Source organism: Oryza glaberrima, chromosome 11 (assembly GCF_000147395.1).
Source record: "Oryza glaberrima chromosome 11, OglaRS2, whole genome shotgun sequence".
NCBI classification, from domain to species: Eukaryota; Viridiplantae; Streptophyta; class Magnoliopsida; order Poales; family Poaceae; genus Oryza; species Oryza glaberrima.
The window spans coordinates 13,305,567-13,326,734 of record NC_068336.1 but is presented as its reverse complement, the minus strand read 5'-3'; the positions used below and the strand labels follow the sequence as shown (position 1 = coordinate 13,326,734).

The 21,168-nt window shown below is 42.0% G+C and overlaps 1 protein-coding gene across 1 annotated transcript; it reads left to right on the top strand.

The window, feature by feature from the left end:
• The first annotated feature begins 13,440 nt into the window (after nucleotides 1-13,440).
• On the top strand, nucleotides 13,441-20,645 carry LOC127755693 (ankyrin repeat-containing protein At5g02620-like). Its single transcript, XM_052281371.1, has 4 exons — nucleotides 13,441-13,621; nucleotides 13,727-14,239; nucleotides 19,323-19,849; nucleotides 19,956-20,645. The coding sequence occupies exons 1-4, from the start codon at nucleotides 13,441-13,443 to the stop codon at nucleotides 20,643-20,645; spliced, it is 1,911 nt and encodes a 636-aa protein (XP_052137331.1).
• The last annotated feature ends 523 nt before the right edge of the window (nucleotides 20,646-21,168 follow it).

Sequence of the window (21,168 nt, the reverse complement as noted above, 5' to 3'; positions counted from 1 at the left end):
TTGTACCTTAACTGGGCTCAAATTTAGGTGGTTTTGGTTGACATGCAGGCCCTCCAATCCGCGTAATCACGTTCGGTTGTCTGGAGGTGTATTTTGTCGCATGGTGGGTGTGTTTTCTCCATAATTCACCTACATACAAATATTCAATACGACTTGTGACAATGGTTAATAAAAACTACTAACTTTAAGTTTGGTATTTTAGTTTATAATCTTTCATTTGCTTTTATGCAGGATTTCACAGTCTAATTTGGTAGTTAAGGACCGTTAACAATTACATGCCATGATTAATTTGGACAAACATGTAGGGGTCAATAACAAGCCAAGCTCAGTGAACTGGCTCACTTAGCTCCATAGCATAATAACATATTTTCCCGTCCAACTCAACATCTTCTAGTGACTAATCACTACTACAGAAAATAACTTCAGTGCCGAGTCATAACCCCATATCAGTGTAGGAAATCGAACCAACACTAAACTTTCGGCACTGATTGGGGTGGGGGGGGGGTCATCAGTGCTGATTTGTGGCTACAACCGGCACTGATGATACGCATCCAAATTCAGAATTTAGGCTTACGAAAAACTAAAAAATATATTTTTATACTCCTAACATCCTTAGCTGTGTATAGAGGAAGATGCAACCACTATTATCTATTTTTCAACTCAAATATAATTCTTTTCATGGTGGAGATTCGTACCCAAAACATCCCCCTTTCATGCACCCATCTTTACTAACTTACTTAATCTCGTTAGCAAATAGATATTTTTCCTTTTGAGCCATCCTAACCGAGACTTAAACCATGAATCTGAGTATCTAAAAGAATTCAAATGGAAAAGTTATCAACTACAAAATTGTCGATCTCATTGAGAGCTACTATTTTCATATAAACTTTGTTGCAATCTGAGTTCGTATGAAAAAGTTAAATTCATATATCTGACGAAAGCACTAATATGGTTAAGATCATAAGTGCCAGATCATAAGAATACTCAACGCTGATGTCTTTTCCCGCCAAAAGTGTAGTCATCCCGCTCCAACTGGCAAGACCCGACACTGATGTGTTACTCATCAGTGCCGTTAGTGGTAAGACTCTACACTGATATGTTGCCAAACAATCAGTGCCGAATGGTTGTAAGACTCGGCAGGGATGTCTTGTCATTGGTGCCAGGTGAAGGATATGCATAGTACAAGCTTGTTTTTTTCGGATGGGAAACCATCATAAGTGTCGGGTTTTCTCTGAACCAGCACTGATGTGTTGTTTTGTGGTAGTGAATGTTGAGAAACTAGTTGGCACCCCGCATCTTTGCCGCGGGTTTTGTAGTTTTATCATCAAAGAAAATTATAGTTTTAAATGGTTAGGTGCAACTCTATGTATATACAAAATATATGATAATGTGGATTTATATATGCCTTATGTTATTACAATACAATTCATGCTTTATTTTTCCAGGAGTCATTGTATATTGTTATAATATATGAATATTATTTTCATGCGCAATATGGGTATCGTTATAGTTCGACAATTCGCATCTCTCTACTTCAATCAAGTTTTTTTTTTCTGAAAAATAGATTAAGGTAACGATACCTCATAATTATATGCTATCTTATCATGGATAATAAAACAAAACACACATATTAAACAATAATTTGAGTTGTATTCGGAAAACATGGTGTTATGCAGTACAAAATATGTAGCAGTGCTATGTGTGACCGTGAGGTGGAGCAAAGAGAGGTGAATGGATAACTAATAAATGATTGAATTGGATGAATAAGTAGCTTCTTGATCCAACGGTTATTATCTTTGTACTAATATGATCCAATGGCTTAAAACTGTTGATGATGTGGCTTCTTGCATATCTTGTTTTATAACAGTAAGTGTCCCTTAGTGGGTACCAACTATATAGAAAGATAGGATAACCAAGTATCAGGCAACCAACAAGACAATATGACAACAAGCTAGAGGCCCAATTTTGATTCTGAGAGGCCGAACAAAAGGACTTTGTTTCGCGATGGTTCTGAATGCCTAGGCAGGCTTTTCTAACCTGGGCTGGAGCATGCAACAAGCTATATATCCTAAGTTCCTAACAATGGGGTAGCTCAACGGCCAGCTCTAGATCAGCTCATTAGGCATATACTTTCTCTCACTACACCATGTCCTAAAAACCATTAGAGAACATCAGTCAGCAGAGGTCACCTTCCACGTCATCTTATCTGTCGGAAAAGGCCTTTACCGACTGAAGGTGTGTCACTGAAAAGCATGCCAGTAAAGGGGTCTATTCATAAATAATACTTGTCACTAATTAAATACTATTTATATTTTGTTGGAGGCTTGCCATGGAAGGCCTTCGGCCGAACCTGCCGAAACCGAAAAGTTCAAGTATCAGGCTCACGCCGAAAGACAAGAGCGAAGCCATACGGGCGAAAGCCGTGACGGTGGGTGACACCACCTTTTGTCAAGTGGAGTTCTCGGCAGAAGGCGGAACGGGCAAAGATGATGTGGCGAAAGCCTCGGCACACGGGCACGGGTTTCGCCATGGCACCAAACCCCGTTGACGGGAGAATCGGCGGGCCGCTACGCCCACGGGGGATTTTGCCAGAAAGATGGGCCGAGCTATTTAGGCCCAGTGGGGGCCCGTGTGTGGGTAAAGGACACAATGTGCCCTTCATAACACTGGTGCAGAAACCATCTTTAGTCCTGGTTGCAATAAAAACCGGGACTAAAGATGATCTTTAGTCCCGGTTAAAAAGGGTAACGGATATATTTGATCTTTAGTTCCGGTTCAAATGCTGTCAGGGCTTGTCAGGCCCCCGCGGGATCTTTAGTCCCGATTTGTACCACCAACCGGGACTAAAGTCCCACCCCTATATATATGTCTTCTTCCTCCTCCAGCCCGAGCAAGCTTCAAAATTTCTTCAAAAAAGAGGGGAGGTCATGCCAAAATTTCTAGTGAATTTATTTTGGTGATTATATACAAATCGGAGATGCCTAAAAGGTTAGCAACTTCATCCTCCAATGTTTTTTTTGTCATATTACATTTGGAGCTATATTTTGCACACTTTTTTGTCTCCAAAATTTTGTTGTAAGTTGATGAGAGAGAAAATTTGTGTCGGGAAGAAAGAATATATAGAAATTTAGTTTATTTGCTAAAGAAGGTTTTATAAAATAGTTGAGAAGGAAAATATAGTGAAAGTTAGTCTTAAATAAAAGAAAACAAACTAAAATGAAAATTGAAAGAAGTACAACACATTAATATTAGTTTAAAACTTTAGAAATAGTAAATAAGAATTATTTGTTGTAATATTTTATAATTTTTGTATGAATAATGAATGTCATTATTGTATGACTGTTGAAAGAGTTTGTAATTATTTTATAATTATTGTATGACTGTCATTATTGTACGAATAATTATTTGTGTACGATTTTTTTTTCATTTCATGTAGATGGATCGGCAATGGATGTACGCTGACTGGCGGTCCAAAGAGTTTATTGACGGCGTGCATTATTTTTTAGAGTGGCCAAAGCTAACAGGCATAAGGGTTTTATTTATTGTCCATGCAATAAGTGTAAGAATCAGAAGGAGTATTCTGCATCCATGACTATTCATTTCCACTTGTTTGTGTTGGGGTTCATGCCAAGCTATAATTGTTGGACATCCTACGGAGAGCAAGGGGTTGAAATGGAAGAAGATGAAGTGGAAGATGACAATATTCCGGACTTTGCTCAGTACGCTGGATTTGAAGGAAATCAAACGGGCGAGGAGGAAAGGGATGCTGATGGTAACGACGTTGCGGATGATCTTGGTCAGATGTTGCAGGACGCCAAATAGGACAGTGAAAGTGAAAAGGGGGCCGATAAATTGGACAAGATGTTAGAGGACCACAGAACGTCGTTGTACCCAGGTTGCAAGCAGGGGCACAAAAAGTTGGATACCACTCTAGAGTTCTTGCAATGGAAGGCAAAAAATGGTGTCAGTGACAAGGCATTTGGTGATTTATTGAAACTCGTCAAGAACATCCTTCCGGAGGGAAACAAATTGCCCGAGACAACGTATGAGGCTAGGAAGATAGTCTGCCCTCTAGGACTGGAAGTTCAGAAGATTCACGCATGTTCGAATGATTGTATCCTATATCGTGGTGAGGAGTACGAGAACCTAGAAGCATGCCCTGTTTGCAAAGCACTACGATACAAGATTAGACGAAATGATCCAGGAGAAGTTGACGGGCAGCTAACGAAGAAGAGAATTCCTGCTAAGGTGATGTGGTATTTCCCTATAATACCACGGCTAAGGCGTTTGTTCAGGAACAAGGGGAATGCTAGAATGATGCGATGGCACGCTGAAGAGCGTCAATAGGACGGGATGCTGAGACACCCCGCCGATGGTTCGCAGTGGCGAAACATTGACAGAAAATTTAAAGACTTTGGAAAGGACACACGAAACATACGGTTTGGTTTAAGTACAGATGGCATGAATCCTTTTGGAGAGATGAGCAGAGGCCATAGCACTTGGCCCGTTACGATGTGTATCTACAACCTCCCCCCTTGGCTATGCATGAAGAGGAAGTACATAATGATGCCGATTATTATTCAAGGCCCTAAGCAACCTGGTAACGACATTGATGTGTACCTAAGATCACTGGTCGAAGATCTTAAGCTGTTGTGGAAAAAGGAAGGTGTACCCGTGTGGGACGAGGACAAACAGGAGGAGTTCAACCTACGAGCGCTGCTATTCGTAACCATCAACGACTAGCCTGCACTTAGCAACTTTTCCGGGCAGTCCAACAAGGGGTACAAGGCTTGCACTCACTGTATGGATGAAACAGAAAGTACGTATCTTAAGCACTATAGGAAGGTTGTGTACGTGGGTCATCGTCGATTCCTTGCTGCAAACCACCCAATACGGAAGAAAGGCAAGCACTTTGAACATAAGGTGGACCACCGTACGAAGCCTAAACATCGTAGCGGGAAAACAGTGTTTGCTATGGTTAAAGATCTTAAAGTAGTGTTTGGAAAGCAGCCTGGAAGCCAGCCTATAGAGAGCGAAGTTGGTCACGCGGCGATGTGGAAAAAGAACTCTATATTTTGGGAGTTACCCTATTGGGAATTCTTGGACGTTCGCCACGCAATCGACGTGATGCACCTCACTAAGAACCTTTGCGTAAACCTTCTTGGCTTCCTAGGTGTATATGGAAAGTCGAAAGATACACTGGAAGCACGTAATGATCTGAAGCACATGGAACAACGCGGCGACCTTCACCCAGAACCAAAGGAGAAAGGAAGCCATTACTTGAGTCCAGCCAGCTACACTCTTAGCAAGGCAGAGAAGGAAAGTATGTTTGAATGCTTGGAGAGCATAAAGATACCGTTTGGATACTCCACGAATATAAAGCGAATAATAAGCACGGAGGAGAAGAAGTTCACAAACCTAAAGTCTCATGACTGTCACTTGTTGATGACACAACTGCTACCAGTTGTAATAAGGAGTATCCTTCCAGACAATGTCCGGGCAACAATAACAAAGCTATGTGCTTTCATGAACGCAATTTCGCAGATGGTCATCGATCCGGATAGATTAGAAGCCCTTCAGAATGATGTGGTGCAATGTCTTGTCAGTTTTGAGTTGATATTTCCACCTTCATTTTTCAATATAATGACGCATCCGCTTTGTCACCTTGTCAAAGAGATCGGTATTATCGGACCTTTGTACCTACACAACATGTTTCCTTTCGAGAGGTACATGGGCATTCTGAAGAAGTATGTTCGTAACCGTGCTCGTCCAAAGGCAAGCATCGCCAAGGGGTATGGAACAGAGGAGGTCATCGAATTTTGTGTAGAATTTATTGAAGACCTTCGCCCAATTGGGGTACCTGAATCACGCCATGAAGGGAGACTACGGGGAAAGGGAACCCTCGGAAGGAAAGCAATAATACGGTAGACAACAATTTATTCCGTAAAGCCCATTTCAAGGTTCTGCAACAATCTTCATTGGTAGCTCCTTACATCGAGGAACACTTGGCTCTAGTTCGCGCCAGAAACATCGGTAAGTCCGATGCATGGATTACACGGCATCACATTGATACTTTCCCCGCGTGGCTACGACAACATCTCATGGGTAACGAGACGATCAACCAACAACTGGCCTTCCTGGCGAGGGGACCATCTGGCTCGATCGCGACATTCCAGGGATATGAGATCAATGGGTACACATTCTACACGAGAGCCCAAGACATAAAGAGCACGAACCAAAATAGCGTTGTTCGTATCGATGCCATGGGACACAATGGAACAACTGGCACGTATTACGGTGCCATCGAGGACATATGGGAACTTGACTATGGTCCTCTCAAGGTCCCTCTGTTCCGGTGCCAATGGGTTAGGTTGACTAGTGGAGGCTTAACGATTGATGATAGTGGGATGACAACGGTTGACCTTAACAAGGTTGGATACTCGGACGAACCTTTTGTCCTTGCCAATGATGTAACGCAAGTCTTTTACGGGAAGGACATGTCTAGCAAAGGAAAGAAGGGCAAAGGGCCTGACGAGCCGAAGCGCCACGTGGTTCTCCCAGGCAAAAGAAAAATCGTCAGAGTAGAGTGGACGATCAGTTGGATGGGCAACCCCCTTTCACGGTGACGATTGACCCTAGCATCCTCCTATCAAATGAAGACACCACTTACTCACGTACCGATCACGAGGAAGGAACAATAGTGAGGTGAAAGTACGTGCGGTCAACCATCACCGCCAATGTATTGCCGTAATTGTTGTGTACACGATGTAAACTATTTTGGATGTATTGAATATCCATATAAATCAATTGTTGTATGGCATATGTTAATTATGTATGATTATTAGAATTTTTAACAATTTTAAATCATGCATATGCTAGTTATATGCGATAATTAAAATTTTTAAAAGTTTTAAACCATGCATGTGGCATTTACATATGTTAATTAGAATTTTTAACATTTTTAAATCATGCATATGCTAATTATATATGATTATTAGAATTTTTATTAATTTTAAATCATGCATGTGGTATGTACATATGTTAATTAGAATTTTTAACAATTTAATATCATGCATATGCTAATTATATATGATTATTAGAATTTTTATTAATTTTAAATCATGCATGTGGTATGTACATATGTTAATTAGAATTTTTAACAATTTAATATCATGCATATGCTAATTATATATGATTATTATAATTTTTAACTAGTTTAAATCATATATTTTCTTATTACGTTTTATCCACTTAATTTACTACAGAAAACAATAATATTTCAAAGTAATTATCATTAATTTTTTGACTTTAAATAATTTTAATGCATTATTTACTATTTAGAAACACATATGTAATGAAATTCAATATTCAGTGCTATAATCTGTATTCCCGGTTCTTAACCCTAACCGGGTTTAAAAAGAATTTGGAAATAGCGGGAAAATATCTTTAGTCCCGGTTGATGTCTTTAGTCCCGGTTGTTCTCAACAACCGGGAGTAAAGATATCTTTAGTCCCAGTTGTTCTCATCAACCGGGACTAAAGATCCAGGGGTATATATATTCCCGATGCGCGCCCTCGTCTTCTCCACCAACGCTTAGAAGTTTTTTCCCCGATCGATCTCTCGGCTTTTCCTTCGCTGCCACTGCCTAGGGCACCCCCGCGCCAACGCCGCCGTCGAATCTCGTTGTCGTCTCGCGGGCATCGTCGTCGCCGCCTTCGCTGCCACCACATCTCTAGGGTGAGAGCCGCCGCCACCTCCCTCTCTCTCTCGACGACCTCGATCTCTCTCTCTCTCTCTCCAAACCACCGCTGGCCGCCTCGTTACTGACGCCGCTGCCGACGTTGATGCGGCCGACCACAGCTCCGCCTCCCGCCGATGTCGACCCCGAACCTCGATGCGGCCCCACCGCCGACAACGTCGCACCGCCAGTGCCGACGACGTACGCCGACGCCACTGCCACGCCTTCGGGCCGCGCCACGCCCGCCACGCCACGCCGCCGTGGCAGCACGCCACCGCCGCGCCGCCGCGCGCCAAGCCGCCGCCGTGCCGCCACGCTGCCGCTCCGCTGCCGCCACGTGAACGAACGATCGATCGTGAACGAACGAAACGTGACCTTAACGAGAACTTAACGATAACATGAACGTTAACGAACGATCGTGAACAAACATGAAGGAACGAACGTACGTGAACGTGAACGACCGTGAACTTAACATGAATGTGAACGAACGAACGTACGTGAACGTGAACGCGAACGTGAACTTAACGTGAACATGAACGAACGTGAACGAACGAACGTACGTGAACGAAACGTGAACTTAACGTACGTTAACGTGAACGAACGAACGTACGTGAACGAAACGTGAACTTAATGTATGTTAACGTGAACGAACGAACGTACGTGAACGTAACGTACGTTAACGTGAATGAACGTTCGTGAACGAAACGTGAACTTAACGAGAATGCGAACGTGAACGATCGTGAACGAACGTGAATGAAACGCGAACGAACGTGAATGAAACGTGAACGGAAGTGGACGAAAGACACTACGTGAAATACAATATATGTTACTTTGCGTTTAGACTAATACATTTTTTTTTATGTTGCAGAAAAGACGTCGTCGTCGTCGTCCCTCAAGCCGGAGTGGTAGCTAGCCCTCGAAGGAATTCGCGCAGGCAAGTGATGTAAAGATATGATTGTTAGATTTTTAATGTAATTAAGACTTAGCATATACGACTATTAGATTTAAGATACGACACTTAGACATAGCATATATGATTATCTAGGGTTCTAATGTACGACACGTTGACTTAGCATATATGATTATCTAGGGTTCTAATATACGACCCTTAGACTTAGCATAGTTGACTATTAGATTTTTAATATAAGATTATTAGAGTTTTAATACAAGATTATTTGAGTTTTAATATAAGAATATTAGAGTTGTAATTAGACTTAGCATATATGATTATCTGTGGTTCTAATATACGACACTTAGGCTTAGCATATATGATTGTTAGAGTTTTAATATAAGATTATTAGAGTTTTAATACAAGATTATTTGAGTTTTAATATAAGATTATTAGATTTGTAATTAGACTTAGCATATATGATTATCTAGGGTTCTAATATACGACACTTAGGCTTAGCATATATGATTGTTAGAGTTTTAATACAAGATTAGTACAGTTTTAATGATTATCTAGGGTTCTAATATACGACACTTCGACTTAGCATATATGACTATTAGATTTTTAATATAAGATTATTAGAGTTTTAATACAAGATTATTTGAGTTTTAATATAAGAATATTAGAGTTGTAATTAGACTTAGCATATATGATTATCTAGGGTTCTAATATACGACACTTAGACTTAGCATATATGACTATTAGATTTTTAATATAAGATTATTAGAGTTTTAATACAAGATTATTTGAGTTTTAATATAAGATTATTAGATTTGTAATTAGACTTAGCATATATGATTATCTAGGGTTCTAATATACGACACTTAGGCTTAGCATATAAGATTGTTCGAGTTTTAATATAAGATTAGTACAGTTTTAATGATTATCTAGGGTTCTAATATACGACACTTAGACTTAGCATATATGATTGTTAAAGCAAATATGACCTATAGACTTAGCAAATATTTCTTGTATGAACAGATGGCTGATCGCGATGAGGAACAGATACTGTACGATACAATCGCAGAGGGAAGCAGCCAGTACTGAAACGAAGAAGAGGGGAACGAGGATCCAAACCAGTACTTGAACGAGGAAGGGAATGTGGAGAAGGATGCGGAGGGGAACCAGGAGGGGAACGTGGAGAGGGATGCGGAGGGGAACGAGGAGGAGGAGGCTAGTGGAAGTCAACCCTCCGCTGGACAGAAGAGGACACGCGGACAACGAGGTGCCGCGAAGAAGCTAGAGGGTCAGCACATCATAACGAAAGTGGACGAAGACGGCCGACCTAGTGCCCTGGCAGAAGCAGCCAAGAACTACGTACGACACAGCGGTTGGGTTGTGCGGGATAACGTGCTTGTCAGTATGGTGTACTAGCGCAGAACAAGGGCACGCGGAGATCATGAGAGCTTTGTCCCAAATTCGGAGAAAGAGATGCTGTGGACCATAATGCTCGAGACATTCACCCTTCCCGTGGGTACAGAGAACATAGTGAAAAGGTGGACTCTAAAGAAAATGGTAGAACAGTTTCAGAGCTTCAAGGGAGATCAGTACCAGAAAAACATCCTGAAGGGGCAGACACTGAACTTCGACACATTCCCGAAGCTAAGGGATCACTGGGACGAGTTCGTTGCTTATAAGACAGGTCAACAAGGGTAGGCGATGATGGAAAGAAACAAAGAAAATGCCGCCAAGAAGAAGTACCATCACCACTTGGGGTCAGGCGGCTATAGCGTCGTGATGCCGAAGTGGGAGGACATGGAGGCAAGCTTGCTTGATAGGGGTATCGAACCGGCCACCGCTAAATGGCCGAACCGATCGAAGTTCTGGTACTATGCTCACGGTGGAACGCTCAACCCAGTTAATGGCTCCCTGGTCTTCAGCGATCAGATACGCGAGGCATCGAGTCGACTAACGGACGCAGTGGAAGCCTCTTCTCAGGGCACGTTCCGACCCGACAGAGAGAAGGACGACCTGTCACTCGCCCTGCAGACTCCTGAGCATCCAAGACGAACAAGAGGGAAATGGGTGATGCCTTGGAAGATTGGATTCAAGGAGGACATCCACACGTACAGGAGTCGGATGAGTAGCAAGAGAGATACCGAGGCGAAGATTGCAGTTCTTGAGTACAGGGTATCGAGCTACGAGCTCAGCATGCAAGAGGAGGTGGCAAGGAAGGTTGATGAACGCATGGCCGCACATCGGTCCCATGATCCCCAGCCATACATTCCTCCTGCAATGGGCAGCCCTTCAGGCAATCGTAGCAGCTACGCCTCAACGGGGCAGGTAGGATCACAGAGCATGGACGCTATGCAAACCCAGGACGAAACCACCTGCCCCATTGATGACATCACTCAGCAGACACCATGTGAGCTGTATATTCCCTTCAAGAACTTATCAATAAAGGTAAGCTCGTAGTTTATAGATTTTAGACTTGTCCATTCCGCAAGTTGCTACTTATATATGTTGATTACTAATAAATAACCTCTCACCACGTGAAGGTGGCGTCGGGCATGGACATCCCAATGGACCCTTCAGGGACTTACCACTGCAGGCCGATTCCAGCAGGATACTCCAAGGTTGAAGTTGAGTTGGTGGAAGGCGCATACGAGGACCTCGAGTTGGACTACCCTGGAGGAGACGGTGAGACGCATCTACGAGACACAAGCCACGCCATTATACTATGGCGCAAGCGGTACATCATCCTCCCTAAGCGACAACCGGCGTCTCGTGCACCATCTCCTCTAGCTCTGCCATCTCCTCCTCAGGCTCCTGCACCGTCTCCTCCTCATGCTCTAGCACCGTCTCCACCTCAGGCTCCTGCACCGACTCCTCCTCAGGCTCCTACACCGAATCCTCCGCAAGCTCCTCGTCCGGCACCTTCCAAGTCAAGCGCCCCCCAAGCTCCACCGCCTGCCCCCACAAGGGCAACGAAGAAGGTGAAAGTTGACGCCGCCAAAAACAAGGACCCGGGGTATGATTGCACGCAAGAGGAGCTTGACGCTTATGTGGCATCAGAAGTCAGGAGACAATTAAAGCCTCGAAGTCCAGAAAAGAAGATTCCTATAGACCCGAGTGTCAGGAACTTCTTCAGGGGTATGTCTGCACCTGCCAAGGAGGCCATAAAGCTATCGGACTATGAGCGAACACTTAAGAAAGCATTTTCTGGAAAGTCCAAACCAGTTCCTCAGCTTGGAGAGCAACCAAACCAGGAGATCGAGCCGTTGGTGACCGGTGAACAATTTGGAATACAAGATTTTATTAATGACACTGGGCTAACTACGGATCAATTGCTACGAGGCGCACCAATCGAAAAGGCGGAAGTGAAATACATGTACGAACTCAGTAAACCGCTTATCAAGCCTGAGCAGCTGCAGTCCCTACCCACACAAATGTACAAATTCCATCAACTGTACATGGAGATGAGTGCCACCGGTAGAGAGATGATTGGAGCAAGGATCAGGGACACGGATTTCTTGCAAGGAGAAGATATTCTCTGCATCAATTTCAAGGGTATCTACGAACTATACCAGCTGGACGCCCTCGACGTCGCTATTATGAGTTGTTGGACTTTGTAAGTATCGGTCAGTTAGATTTCTTATTGCGTTTCCTTTAATTAATTAGGTCCTTGTATATAAGTACACCATATATAATATATACTTCCTTTTATCATTGTAGAATGGAAATTCAAAGGGCCCGATGGCGGAGGGTTTTCGATACTGGATTCATCGACCCTCGGAAAGTAAACGTCGCAATGCTCGACTAGTATCCGCAAGCCACAGAGGACAATCTCGTCCATCTCCTGAAGGCGCAGCATTACAAGACGTTCATACTATTGCCGTACAACACAGAGTTAGTTTTTACTGTCTTCCTACCAAATTTTATTCCCATATGATCATGCTAAGTGTTTCATATGTAATGCATCCAACACACATTGCAGATTCCACTAGGTCCTTTTACTCTTCGACTTGGAGGCCTGCGTAGTCAACGTATATGACTCAATGGATAAAAAAGAGTCTACGTTTGACAACGTTTTTGAACTTATAGACAGGTACTATCATAAGTTCCAATGTTAATTACGAATCTTGTTAGGGCCATGCAAATAAAAAAAAAGGTCAGCTCGATCTTTAGTCCCGGTTATTTTACCCGGGACTAAAGATAGCGATCTTTAGTCCCGGATTGGTAGTACCGGTTTGAAAACCGGGTCTAAAGGAGGTTACGAACCGGAACTACAAACGGTTTCTCCACCAGTGTAATGTCCCTATCATAAGGGTAACCATGTAAATTCCCCTATATAACCTAAATTCTAGTAGTGGGAACCTGTAATGGGGCTATAAATAGCCCCTTAGGGCCATGTAACAGGGGGATCGGAAGAAAAATTCTCAATTCAATACACTTTACTATTTTCCGACCACTATTGAGTAACCACGTCTTTCGATATATGCGGTTGTCGTTTCGACAACATATTTAAACTTTGATCACTAACCTTCTCTTAAAAAATATTTTACTCTACTCAATTTCAACCTGCTAAGTACCAAAGTATTAATCGAGTGCTGTGGGTTGTTAACATACAAGAGTTAACGAACTCTGTCGGTATTTAACAAAAGATAAGTTACAATACAAATTTTCTAATGAATGATCACCTCGGACAGAGATGCACACTAATATATATTAGTAAAGGGGAGGTCTCTTGTCAACTCGTTTATAAATCCAAACAGAGACGTGCTTATAGCCTTATACATGTGAAAGGAAAACAATGGAGATCACACCTGCTGGCTGCGACCATGAGATTCCTGAACACCTATTCATGTGCTCTAGACTTTACATCGCAGCATTTCGCGGTTACACAGATGAGGTCTTCAGTCTCTTAGCCGGAAGCAGTGGCGCCGCCGTGGAGCCGGCGAACAGCCGGCCGTCGCCGGCAGCACAAGAACATGGTACTTCAAGCTTCCTTAGCTATGCAATCCATCAAATATTCTAAAACAAATGAAGTTATAATTTATGAGCAATTCATGGTTGAGGAAAGCAAATGAACTTTTCAGCGAATCACCATGGAGGCTGCAGCATTCGCGAGGTGACCGCAGAGCGCAGCACACTTCTCCACATCGCCGCGGGGGAAGGACACGGCGAACTGATCGCCGAGCTGTGCAGTCATGACAGCAGCCTCCTCTCCTCGTCGAGCTCGTCGGGGAACACGCCGCTGCACTGCGCGGCGAGGGCGGGGCACGCCGGCGCGGTCCGTGGCATCGTACGGCTAGCCCGGGCCAACGTGGAGGAGGACAGGCTGAGGGCGATGCTGCGTGGCATGAACGCCACTGGGGACACCGCGCTGCACCTCGCCGCGAGGCACGGCCATGGCGAGGCGGTGGAGGAGCTGATGGAGGTGGCACCGGAGACTGCGTTGGAGCTGAACGGCGGCGGCGTGTCGCCGCTGTACCTGGCGGTGATGAGCAGGTCGGTGCGCGCCGTAAGGGCGATACTCTCTTGTAGGGATGCATCGGCTGCTGGCCCTAGTTCTCAGAATGCGCTGCATGCTGCCGTTCTCCAATCTTCAGGTTAGTCTTTTGTTGACGACACTGTCACACTACAGACCGCGTGTATGCAAATTTTCAATTAATCTTTACACGTGCTAAACTACTAATTAAGGGTGGAACACAAAAGATTAGTAAATTTCAGTTAGAGCATGGTTAATATAAAAGCTAACGGATTATGTACAGGCATTCTAATAGTCTACCTATACAGTTGTTAGCCATAGAGACATATTGCATGTCCCACCTCACTAAAAGCCATGTTGCAGCTAGTTACATTATTATATATGCAGCCCACTTTTCTTTTCTTGGCTCCAACTCACGGTGGCAACTCCTATAGCTCACTTGCACCACCTCTACCTTCTCTTACCTCCAATTATGTGTGATTTACTTTTAAAGAATTTTATATTTAGAATAAAGTATTATGTGTCTTCAAAAGCATTACTACCGAAAACCTAATAGGTGCCGGTTGAGAACTCCACATAAATGTTGGATTCCTCAACCGATATCCATCAGGCGGCACAAGTGAGGAGGAATCAAAGGTGCCGGTTAAGGAACCGACACCTTTAAGATTCCATGAATAAAAAAAGGCTAAATGATTGAGAAGCTCCCCATTAGCCAGAGATCGATCAACATCCAATAACACAATCATAGAATTTATATTCAAAAGCAAAACTTGCATCCACTTATCAAAATCCAACAATACAAAGAACAGTGAGGGAGTTGAGGGAGCAAATGAACATCACGGAGAACACAGAGAGAAAAAAAGAGGGAGTTGAGGGAGCCACGTCGATATCGAGTGGGCACCATATGCTCGTGGCGATTGAGGGAGTTGAGGTAGCCATGGCTTTGTCGAGCGGGCTGCCCCCATGCTACCGGAAGTGGATCCGACTGCCCTAGTGTGGAGAGAAGGGGCGGCGAAAGATAGGGAAAGGGACTGTTGGAGGAGAGTGGGAGGGACGGTGAAGAGAGAAGAGAGGAAGGGAGAGCAAGAGGGAGGACACCGAGAGAGACGCAAGGAGAAAAATCAGGTCATGTGGCTCGATTTTCATCGGCTCAGCTCCACAAAATATGTCAGATTTTTAGAAAACCGGCACTGATATATCCTGTTAAATGCCGGTATTATTAAAAAATTGGTACATGTATTTGCACTTTGAGGGTATATTAGTGCTGGTTTTTAATTTTAGACTCATGTGACAGTTGGAAAGGGGTTATATTAGTCACTTTTTTTTTAGAAATAGACACCTATAAGGCGTCCCTTGCTAGGGATTCCGTAGTAGTAGTGAAGGTCTGAAATTTAGTGAATCAGTTTCTAAAAAACGACTTTTGGTGAAAAACTAGGTAGTCTGTGCATTCGCACGGCAAGCATCGTACGATAAGTTTGAGGCACTTATAAAAGCGAAATATTAACTGGAGAACATATGTCATGATATCTCCATAAATTTTTTCATTGGCATTAGTTGCTTTTATAATTTTCTAACCTATTAGCTTTATATTATATCATATTTAAGTAATATTTATAAGCAACTATTTATAATCTTCTTCATCATTTGAAAGGAAGGTAGACTTATTTTCTTTAGAAAAGTAAGGTGTTTTTTAATTGCATATATAGTATCATAGTTTATTATGGGATGAATTGGGTCGGGATACAACAATCTATAGTTAGTGATGTCTCATTTATTCGATGATAATAATAATACTAATATGTGAAAACAATTTGGAGATATAAAGCCGCATTACAGCAAAAACAAAAACTAATAATCTATATACCTAATTAAAAAATTTGTAAGGCTTCTGTATATTTTTGTCCATCTCTTTTTTTTCTTTTTTGTTGTCGCTTTTTTTTGTCCGGCTAGTTTCTTTTCCATGTGAAACGGTTTTTTTGGGCTTTTGGTTTTTTTTCTTCGCTCGCTTTTTCCTTTCTGCTCTCAGTTCGATCCGCTGCACGCGCGCAAAGCCGTCGTCTGGATCAAACCCTAGCACGATGTGGATTTGTCTCCCTGTACGTTTCCTCCTTCAGTTGATTGCAAAAATCGATTTCCTACTCTACCTCATTATATTCCCCATGATTTCCCCTTTCGATTCGGTTTTAACTTTTAATTCGTTGGATTTAATCTCAATTGAAGATGGCCGACCAGCAAGCTTTCGCAGCCTTAATCCCGAGTTTTGCTAATTCTCTCTGATTTTGAAAAAAAAAAGGGAAAGAGGAGATCGAGTAGATCAAAATCCCTCAATCAATTTTGGAAGAACTCCTACCTCATTCTATTCCCCATGATTTCCCCTTTCAATTCGGTTTTAGTTTGTTGGATTTAATCTCCATTGAAGATAGTCTCCATACCGATTAAAAAACGGTTGTAGCTACTGGGCGACGAAATGGATTTTGGAATTTATTGACATTCTCTAGAAAAGGTACTGTCAATAAGCCCGTCGGCACAGAAACCATTAAGAGAACGCCCAATAACTTATTAGGTAATGTACGGAGTATTTGAAACACGGGAAAGAAGTACCACTCAGGTAATATTTCCTGAGGAGTTGCAAACGGATCCACCGGTTCACCAATCATTGATGGCTCGAGAACCGCTAAACCTACATTACATGCAATAGTACCTAGAATTACTACTGGAAAAATATATAAAAAATCATTGGGCCACGCGGGTTCCCTGTAATAATTATGTCCCATCCCTTTAGATAATTTTGCTATTCGGTTTTAGTTTGTTGGATTTAATCTCCATTGAAGATAGTCTCCGTTGAAGATGGCCAACCGCCGAGCTTTCCCAGCCTTAATCCCGAGTTTTGCTAATTCTTCTAATAAAACAAAAAGAGGAGATCGAGTAAATCAAAAGCCCTTCAACCAATTTTGGGAGATCGATAAAGATTCGACCAGATTTGGTGAGGAGAATTGGCTCCGACATCATCGGAATGCCTTTTGGAGGTTGAAGATGCACTCGGTTATGCGAGCTGGTCCTGTTTGCGGGCTGTGCCGAAGAAAGATAGGCTAAGAGATGGGAGGTATTGAACTGGGCTAGAGCTGAAAAGGAAGAAAGGAGAGTTTCAGCCCAAAACAACAAAGGATTTTCATTAACTTTTTCAATTATAATGTATATAGTGATCCTAATGTTTTAATTTATTACTTGGCTTCTAATAGTTGTATCACTGAAAAAACATCTTTACCTGTTGCAACACACGGGCATTTTTTCTACTAGTTAAACAACAAAAACCTCCAACTACACATATATCTAAAATTCTGACATGACACGGCTGATCGATCACCCTGTCACTACCGAACCCCTAAAATCAAATTTGGAACTACTAATATAAGGATTATTGTGTCTAATCTATTTCTTGAATTATCGATCCTTGAGGTCGATCACAGGAGGTGGCGTTGAAGTTGAGGAGCTTCCACGTCTTGGACTAGATCCGGGCCAGGATTCCCAGCCGGGTTTTTTTATACTCCGATCTATAATAAAAATATGGTAGAAGATAATAATGTATTCGATTATATAAAACAACGGCTCATCAAATAAATTAAAAAATTAATATATAACTCTCGAGTTATAAGCGCTAATAACTATCTAATTACCTTTTTTTATATATTTAGTAGTTAGTTAGAAAATGAGAGAGATTAGCTAGAAAATAGGAAATGGGAGGGGAGAGTCGGTGGACATACATACTGGGAGGAGGGGCCCGTACCTTGCTTTGCTTAATTTAGGAGGAGGTTAAATTAGTTATTTAATCATAATAGATTCAATGGATCTAAATAGTGGGCCCGCCGGTTTATTAGAGTGCCACGTGGCTTCGTAGGAGCATTTTTAGGAGTTCTATGTGACGGCTTGAGAATATTTGTATGAAGTTTAATAGACTTTTAGTGTATAATAGAGAGATGTACTGATAGCATGAAGAAATCTGCATGTTTTCATCTAATTCAGTAGGTAACTCTTCGAAGCTTGCAAGCAACTTTCCAGGTGACTCTACATACAGACAAAATATAATAGATCAGTGGGATTGTACACTTAGCAATGTCTATATCCTCTTTAAACGAACCAGAGCAAATCACTTGATTGCACAAATCGGTAGTCAAATTGGAAGGAGACAGCTGTAACGACGTGTAGACCTTGATGATAGAACAACAATCATAAATTACTCACGGTGAGAAGTTGACAATTTTCAATGTGACATGGTATTCAAAGGTCAACGACAATTAAGATAAGTATTTAACTAAGTATTGCACAAATCAGCTCACAGTATAGAAATGTTTGCAAGCATTGCGTCTCCTCTATACATAATATATTAATCTGAGCTGTTTGCTAAAGAACATATGGTTTACCCACATTATGATAATTTTTTTGTGCAATATGGTTGATATAACTAATCAAATTTTAAAAAGCCATCGTAATCAGTTTATCTTCATATAGGTCCGTATACTACTAACCTCTATTAGATATAAACATACCCAGCAATTTTGACACTTTAACCCTTTGCATAACTTATTTTATAAATGGATCCCGACAAAACCTAAATAAAAAGAAAAACGAAACCACAACGCCAGTCCTTACGGCATAGAGCCATCGAGGTCCAACATATCTCAGCGACAGAGGGTCTGGTGCTAACCTTCTTGGCATGCCATAGACATGGCGACGCCAGCATCAATGTTGTTGGAGTTGACCACATATGATTAAAAGTTGATAGGCCCAACTAAGCAGAAGGTGAATGTGGTCTAGTAGTGACCCAAACTTGATATGGCTCTAGTCAGTACAACTCTTCTTTCTTCTTCTTCTTCTTCTTCTCAATGGGCACTTAGATGCAAGCAACTGAATAAAAAAAATATATGGAAAAGGAATGGGCATAAGGCTCTAACACGGGATACTGGAAGCTGGGAATGGAAAGCATGAACTTCAGCTTTGAAGTATTACATCAAAATTATTTGTATGTGCTGCCATTCATTTGCTTCAATTTTTTTTACAATTTTTTGAAGTAAGTATATATTACATGATAGAACATAATTATCAAAGTCTCCAATCATTTGTAAAAATGCTTATTGGCTGTGTCCCTGGTGATACAGGCCAGAGAGGCCAAAGATGTACTAATCATTTCCGTTGTTAAACAATTGTAGAAATGGTTTCATTGCTACTACAGTGGAAACCAACACTTGCTACTAAGGTTGACAGCAGTAAGAGCACTCCACTACATTTCGCTTCATCTGACGGGGATTGTTCCATCATCCAAGCAATCCTAACTCATTTGCCACGTAGCGCTACAAACATCCAAGACAACAAGGGCCTTTCACCTCTACACATTGCAGCACTAATGGGCCATACAGAAACAGTTCGCATGTTGCTGCAGTTCTCCCCTGCTTCTGCAGACATTTGTGACAACCAAGGCCAAAGCTTTCTACATGCAGCAGCTATGAAGGGCCATTCTTCCATCATCTCATACGCTGTAAAGAACAGCATGCTTAAGCATCTTTTGAATGCCCAAGACAAAGAGGGGAACACGCCGCTCCATTTAGCTGTCGTTGTAGAGGAATGCAAGGTTGTTTCTAAGCTATTATCAAGTGGAGAGGTACATGCCAACATCATGAACAATGCAGGCCACACACCATCTGACATCATAAAAAGATGTAAAGGTTTCCACTCAATGGTAATTGTCTCTCTACATCTCATCCATATGCAAAATAAAAATATTCCTTGTGATCGTAATTCAATTCAGTCCACTAAGAAATAGGCTAAGGAATTGTGTTATGCAGGTAAGTTTAGTAGTAAAGTTGCATGAGTCAGGAGCACAGTTTCAACCACAAAGGCAAGATCTTATAGAGAAATGGAATGCTCAAGACATCATGAAATGGAGAGACAATACATCAAAAAATCTCGCTGTTGTTTCAACACTTATAGCAACGATTGCCTTTGCCGCAGCATTCAATGTTCCTGGATCATATGGAGATGATGGGAAAGCGAATCTAGCGGGTGACCCCATGTATAACGCTTTCCTGATTCTAGACACCATCTCCATGGTTACTTCAGTTGTGGCGACAATACTGCTGGTATATGGGAGGGCCTCCAGATCTCATCGCTCATGGCTGAGCTTTGTGATCTCAATGTACTTTCTGTGGCTGTCAATAAATTGCATGGTGTTCGGCTTCTTCACAGCTATAGCCGCAGTAAGCAAGAAGGGCATAAAGATTGCAATGTCCCAACTGATCTACCATGGGATGTACATCTTGACAATGCAGCTTACATTTTTAGCAATGCCAGGGTCATTTATAAGCACTATGAAGTTCCTCGTAAGTGGTAGAATGGAGAGACAGCAACACGCTAAGAGGCACATCAAACGGCAATATCCCTTCATTGCCTTTTACACTTTCAATGTAATCTTCTTCTTCATTATAAATAATATAGCAATGTTGACATTCGATGCCACTAGAGCTCTTAGTTTTTGATGCAAGGTTGTGTAAAATACAACAGATAGGATAATTGCAAGATTTGTTGATGGACTTGTATTCGTCAATTTTTTTCCAATTTACTTACTCGGAAACCTATGTTTTCATCGTCCAACAAAGATTTATATTTGATCAACAAAGTTTGTGTGCATTATATGATAAGAAGATTTAAGATTTCAAGTTTTCAACTAGCTTCCCCCCCCCCCCCCCCCCACCTTTGGTTCTCTGCCAGAAGGCAGTCTTCTCCTTGGGCAATGCCGGATCTTTATGAGCATCTCTGATTTGCTTGTTTTTGGCCAAGCGAGCTTCAACCTCTTTTGCGGAGGCCTCAATTGGGTATGCTTGTTGTCGGTCCTTAAATCATAATACCGACTGTCAATGCCTGCATATAATCAAATAAAATATGATATCTAACTTTGTGGTAGAGATTATTACTAATCATTTCCGCTAGTGTTGGTGAAATATGTGTATGCAGGTATTTTATGGATGAAAACCACCCGTCATGCGACAAATACACCTCCGA